The sequence below is a fragment of the Rhamphochromis longiceps genome, linkage group LG3 (genome assembly GCF_057381845.1).
Source record: "Rhamphochromis longiceps isolate RC_006_pf linkage group LG3, R_longiceps_female_GT1.1, whole genome shotgun sequence".
NCBI classification, from domain to species: domain Eukaryota; kingdom Metazoa; phylum Chordata; class Actinopteri; order Cichliformes; family Cichlidae; genus Rhamphochromis; species Rhamphochromis longiceps.
Window position 1 is genome coordinate 65394454 of NC_140559.1, and position 6874 is coordinate 65401327.

Consider the following 6874-nt stretch of genomic DNA (forward strand, 5'->3'; position numbering starts at 1 on the left):
ATCAAATTAACAAAGCTGAAACCATTAAATAACTAACCAGCGATCTGTGTCAGCTGATCACTGCGACCGTGCACTGAAGTTTTAGATCAAATAAACTAAGCTGAAACCACTAAACAACTAACCAGCCTGTGCCAGCGATCTGTTTCAGCTGATCCCTGCAACCGTGGACTGAAGTTTTAGATCAAATAAACTTAGCTGAAACCATTAAATAACTAACCAGCCTGTGCCAGCGATCTGTGTCAGCTGATCCCTGCGACCGTGCACTGAAGTTTTAGATCAAATAAACAAAGCTGAAACCATTAAATAACTAACCAGCCTGTGCCAGCGATTCTGTGTCAGCTGATGCCTGCAACCGTGCACTGAAGTCACTATTAGTCACTATGAACTCACTATTTGTTACATTATGCAGAGCTTATCCTTCACTTTGGACCACACATTCGTTTGTGGACCCTTAGGTTTGAGAGCAAGCACTCGTATTTCAAAGCATGTACAAGAACAGTGCACAACTTCGTCAACTTATGCAAGACTCTGACAGAACGGCATCAGTTACTGCAGTCCTACCTCTCAGTGGGCCAATTGTTTCCACCTACAGTTCAAATCATTGGAGAAGCAAGTGATTACAATCATCATCTTTACAACGCTGTCATTCAAGAAGCTGTGGCAAAAGCCGGCTGCACTAATCAGACCACTTTGGATGTGTCAGCAGTTGTCCACAAAGGTACCAAGTATGTGAAAGGCTATGTTTCCATTGTAGATGACAGTGATGATGGCTTGGTTTTTGGGAAGATAGCTGTTATACTTGTTAATGATTCTGGATTGTACTTTGTGCTCGAGTTGCATCAATCCGTACTTCTCATTGACCTTGGACTTCACTGCTTGCGTTGCCCTCCAGAAAGAAGTGTGTGTGTAAATGCTGACAGTCTGATGGATTATTACCCACTACCACTTTATAACATGGCAGGTCTTTTTGTTGTCTCCCTACACCATTCAGTTTCCTCTTAATTCTTTTTCAGGGATGGAAATTGAAGAGGAACTCACAAGGCTCCTGCCGGCACTAGACAGAGAGAAAATAATCTGCATTGTAGAACATCTGACGGACGTTATTGGTGTACAACAAAAAAGTGATCTTTTGTTTGTGGAGGCAGAAGATCTCAAACCCTTTCTCACACCAATTCAAATACGTAAACTACTTTTTGCATTTAAAGGAGGTTTGTGTAGGTTCTGTATAAATCATAGACTTGAGTCTATGATTTGAAGGTCACTCATAGACTCATATGTCACTGATTAGCTTGATTAGCTTTTTTGTTCTCTTCACCATACTACACATGTACTTTGACGGTATAATATTGAACAGCGTTTTGGGGCTCACATTGTCCGGTAGATAATTAACACGGAAAACATAAACAAAAGTAGACACTAAATCTAACACCATTAACCTTTCATTGGTAGTGGTACAACTAAGGGTTTGAAATTGTGACATGCTGTAAAACATATTGACTCAAGGTCTTTTCAATGCAAGACCTTGAGTTTGTAGTTCTTTTGCAGTCCTGGGATTGCTTCTTTTCATCTTCAGACAAGGTCCCCAAAACTGCCTTGCCGTTACTACTCAATCCTAATTGAAGGGTTCATCTTTTAGTGAGGACATATTTGTTGACATAGTAGCTTTTTAAGGTAGCTTTTCCAATGATCTTTATTTATTTTATTTTTTTTAGATGGCAACAGACCAGAGAACCTGAATGACACCATTACTCTGGAGCCTTGCCCTGCTGCATCAGCTGAAACATCAAGCCATCCACCTCACCCCTCCTCCTCCACGTCCACCACTATGTACAACCATTACTCCAGCTCTTGGGTCTCACACTTCCAGATTCCTTGGGAAAGATTTCCACTCCGACTGTCGCATGCAATCACAAGAGGAGACAGAGCTCATCCAGAGGACAGGAGAAGTATGGTCAGAAAGACTGGGTTGTGGACATTATTCACTACTAAGAAGCATCAAATCGTCTTCGTCAAACAAAGAGAACCAGGAATGAGGAAGACTGCAGTCCCAACAGTAGTGCAACCCCACCTAAAAAAGTTAGATGCCTTGTTGATAGCTATGGTTGTATAAATTGGCAGCCAGTTGAACTTCCTGAGGGGGAAACGCCAACTTCTTTAGAGGAAAAGAAACACATCTTGTTAACAATTTTCAATTCACAAGGACCTGGAGCTGTGGAGAGACCTGATGTGGATGACTTCATGTGCCTCACATATATTTCTCAGCGGCAGCTTATCAACAGTTGTCCCTCACCTTCAGTAGCTGAAATTCAGGAGCAGTGGCCATTCTTGTTTACTCGGAAAGGTCTTTCGAACCACTTTTACAAACTCACAGGCATCGATATCAGTGAGTGCTTAGGTCAGGCCCTCATAACCAAAGGCAGAAGGATTATTAACTATTTCTCCAGCCAGAAGCTCAAATGGAACCTTGGTATAAGGACACTCATCCAGCAGATAGAAAGTGAGGGAGTTTTGACCAACAACAAGGTTGGCACAGCAGCCATACTTCTCATGATGAAGTATGTCAATGGAAAATTTTACTTAGTAGTCAGTATAGTCTTTTAATGATATAAGTTTGCATATGGTAGAATACTGCATGTAATCATTTGTGTGTAGAAGTATATAGTTGGTGGCATATTGAAAGAATGTCTCATCCTAGGAGGTCTGTAACATTCCAGGGTGTTCTGGCGTTCACCCCCACATCCTAGGAGCATGAGAGAGGTCGTACCTCGTCTTATTGTTTTACGGTAGGATTAACGTAGCTATGTCAGTTTTAGTTTAAGTGCTTCTTTATATATAGATGAACTGTTGGATTTTTCCTTCACCATTTATGAGGTTTCAAGAAGAAGATAAACGACAGATATGAATGTTTGAAAAAGGTATAGATGAAAAATACTCAAAGGATAAATTCAATTGTTTATTGTTTTATAAATAAGTTGAAAAAGAAAGAGTTAACAAGTAAATAATGAAACAAGGTAAAATGAAGTAAGAACAAAAAGTTAAGTAAATAATGAAACAAGGTAGAGGAGAGAAATCCCCAACAATCCCCTCTGAGCACGCACTAGGCGACAGTTGGGAGGAAAAACTGCCTTTAAACGGGCAGAAACCTCTGGCAGAACCAGGCTCAGGAGGGGACAGTCAACTGCCGGGACTGGTTGGGGGGGTGAACAGAGGTGGAGCAAGACGAGGCTACACCAGGTGAGGAAGCAGTAGAGTTCCTCCTCCAGGGCCAGCGGAAGCGTTTGTTCTTCTTTTTCATGCAATTTTCTACAAGAGCTTTTTTTTCCAGGATGAGGGTTCTCAACTCATCGATGGTTTCTACGTTTTGTTTCTCAAGCTTCTTGCATGTTTTCTCCACCTCTTCCAATGTTGCTTGTTTTTCTTCAAGCTTTTCCTTGAGCTCTTTGGATGTTTCCTCCTGCATTATCTTGTCCTTGTGCATGTCTGTGTTTCTCTGTTGTACTTCTTTGTACATGTCTTGTAGCTCCTCATTTCTTCTGTGGATATCTTGGAGCGTACGCTGCAGGTCGCCATGTATGTTGTCTTGTTCTTGCTTTTGCGCCTGCATTTCAGTGTGTTTGCGCTTCAAGTTGTTGTATTCCAACAATATCCCCTTAGTGAGCTCGGAGTTGTTTCTCGCCATTTGATCCATCCTTTTCTGCATGTGTGAGCATTGTTTGTCCAGTTTTTCTTTTTCCCCTTCTAGTTGCTTTTTCTCTTGAAGAAGGTCTTTATTTTGGCGCAGAGTATCATCCACCTTTTCTTTCAGCATTGTGTATTTTTCCTCCGTGACTTTGAGTTTGTGCTCCATGTCTCTTTGCTTTTTCTCCTGTTCTTCCTTCTGTTGGAGGATTTCTTTATTTTTTTTCACAGCTTCATCGAAGTTTGTTTGGAGCAGCCGATTCTTTTGGTCCATATATTGGAGATCCCATTCTGTCTTCTCAACCGTAGCTTTGCTGTCTTTAAGCTGGTTGGACATCTCCTTTAGTTCCGCGCTCTTTTGCTTGTCTTCCTTAATTAGGAAGACAATCTGGTCTCGGGCTTGTCCAAACTTGATTCCCCAACCGTCATTAATAATATTTATGTCGGGCTGGCGTTGTTGTCTTTCTTCCAGGTTTTTATATTTCACTTCCATCTGTCTACACTTCTCCTCCAGTTGAAGTTTCTCATCTTCAATCTGTTGAATTTTATTCTGGAGATGGTAGTTTTCCTTCTTACTGTCATGTAATGCCCTTTGGATGGCTAAGAGGTCATTTGGCCGGCCACGACAGGAAGGAGAAGCGGCGTAATCTTTTTGCCAAAGGGTTGAAAACAGACCCCACTGAGTAGATATAAATATAAAAAGTACGAAATAAAGATAAACAAAGGGAAAATTACAGTAGAAATTATCTTTAGAGTATTTGAAATTAATAATAGCAAGGATAACAACCTGTAAAGTGATATTATCAATGAAACACAGTTGGCATGATGACCATGCCCACAATGTATAAAATGGATATAAAGCAAATAATTCACACGAAAATATTTTAATAACATAAATAAAGTATATTAAGGCTGTGTCACTGTTCAGCCAAGGACAGTGTGTGAAAAGGTAACTGTCTCCACCTTGGGAAAAGGATGATACTGCAGGTCATCTGAAGCCCTTGATGGATACAAAATAAAATATAAATAATATATTATAATAGAACTGCCTGGTCCGCCATGCAACAGAGAGAACAAATGTGACCGCAGATTGGATGAATTCTAAATTATCTGTTTGCTAAATAAGATGATCCTAACTATCAAATTGGCTCAGTAGTAGTATAGTGGTACACACTAATAAAATATTATAATATGCTATTGCTGTTATATAAGACAAAGAGGATAATATTAACAATGACATAATGTTAATATGAAGAGGCACCTTAGTCGGTTATGATGTGAGGTGGATAATTGTTAAGCAGTAGTCTGCATCAAGCTTAAGGTTTGCTGAAACTCAGTGTAATGACATGTGAGATGAAGACAATACAGAGAATAACTAACTAATGAAGTGCATAGAGGCACTTGACCAGCTTCACAGCTATCATTCTAGCATGACACATTGCTGAGATATAGAGCACACCTATAATAACAACCAATAAGCAAAACCCTGTAGACAACAGCTAAAACTACAGGATTGAGAAGCTGAATTAAATATGTAGACACTGCTAAGCTGATGAGCATGTTACACATTTTCTTTTATTTTTATTTATTTGTTTCTTTTAGAGCAGAAGCTGCATGCTATTAAAAGCCAACATATGCAGACTTCTGCCTTGTTCGGGTGGCAGCATTTTTCTTTTTTCTTTTGTGTCCTGACACGTTTATGTTTTTGTTTGATTATTTTGTTGGTTTTGGAAACGAATTTAAACGAACTTGTGACAATACTTGAGAATCACAGTGACACATGGTGATTAGGCATATGATTGAAAAATGCCTAGGTTTAGAGCTATGAGCTATGAGCAATGCAAAGTTAAATATATATATATATGTATAAATGGGAAACAACCCTAACTTGAAAGTTTGAAATGTGTGAGATCCATGATTTGTTTGAAAACTAGAAATTATTTCAAACTGCCTTAAGTGAAAATGTAGTGTTGCATCTATTCTCCCAAACCAAGACAAAAAAAAGAAGAAGCATTCTGTAACTTAAAAATAAGGCTGACGTGTTGACAATAGACTAAAACACTAATCCGCAGGTGGCTATCAGGAACAGAGAGGCGAGCAAAGTCACAAACACCAAGGCTGCAGACAGTCACGCAGAAACAGCAGATAACATAGAGACAACGCCTGCTAGAACCGTGGAGAGGAAGGTCACTTCACACGAGATTGTAGGAGTAGGCCACAGAGAAATAATGCAAAACAGTTTTGAGGCAGCCACTTAAGAACTTATTTGACCTTACAGCACAGGCCGAAATTGTGTAGGTTACGCAGTAACCACAGATAGTAGGATAATAGAAGCAAAACCACTTTCTTCTTCATATTCTGCACAGAGCGCTGAGCTGATAGCTGTGATTCGCGCATGTGAAATACACAAAGATAAACAAATAAACATTTATACAGACAGCCAGTATGTTTTCTCTGCTGTGCATCATTTTGCAGAATATTTGGCAAAACAGAGGAATGATTACATCAACCACATCCACCGGTTCATTCAGCATGCCAGCCTGCTACAACGCCTACTGACTGTAATACATTTACCACAACAACTCGCATTGTGTAAATGTGCAGCACACAAAACTGATGGCTCTTTCATTACTACAGGCAATAACTTTGCTGACAGAGCAGCAAAACAGGCGGCACAAACGACAAACATCACATTGATGGCAGTAGACACACATCAGATTCCACTGGATGTGTTGAAAAATGAACAAAAAGCAGCAAGCACAGCCGAGCAGGCAAAATGGCTAAAACACGGTGCAGTTCTGACAAACGACTTAATGATGTGTTATGGCAAGCCAGTGTTGCCAAAATCCCTCCACAAAATGGCGGCGTTAGTGACTCATGGCTGTACGCATTTGTCAACGGGGGCAATGACCTGTATTGTCAACTCTCATTTCTACACTGTAAATTTTGGAACTTCAGCAAAACAATTTGTCAGAACATGCATGGCGTGTCAAAAATAGAATGCTCAGGGGAACCTGAGACCAAAAAGAGGCCGTTTTCCCACACCACCTTATCCTTTTCACACAATTCATATGGACTTTATTGAGCTAAATGAATGCCAAGGGTCGAAATACGCCCTAGTGGTCATAGACGTGTTCTCAAAGTGGCCGGAAATCTACCCAGTGAAAAAGGCAGATACAATTTCAGTAGCAAAATG

The 6874-nt window shown here is 40.2% G+C and overlaps 1 protein-coding gene across 1 annotated transcript; it reads left to right on the forward strand.

Annotated features, from left to right (window-relative positions):
- Positions 1-1325: 1325 nt before the first annotated feature.
- Positions 1326-2601, forward strand: LOC146675750 (uncharacterized). The gene is made up of 3 exons (XM_085401189.1): positions 1326-1338; positions 1713-1946; positions 1991-2601. The coding sequence occupies exons 1-3, from the start codon at positions 1326-1328 to the stop codon at positions 2599-2601; spliced, it is 858 nt and encodes a 285-aa protein (XP_085257315.1).
- Positions 2602-6874: the final 4273 nt, after the last annotated feature.

Bases quoted from the DNA above. Each gene is read 5' to 3' on its own strand.
- LOC146675750 (XM_085401189.1), top strand. The intron at 1,947-1,990 runs GTATGGTCAGAA...TTCACTACTAAG, and splicing joins TCATCCAGAGGACAGGAGAA to AAGCATCAAATCGTCTTCGT.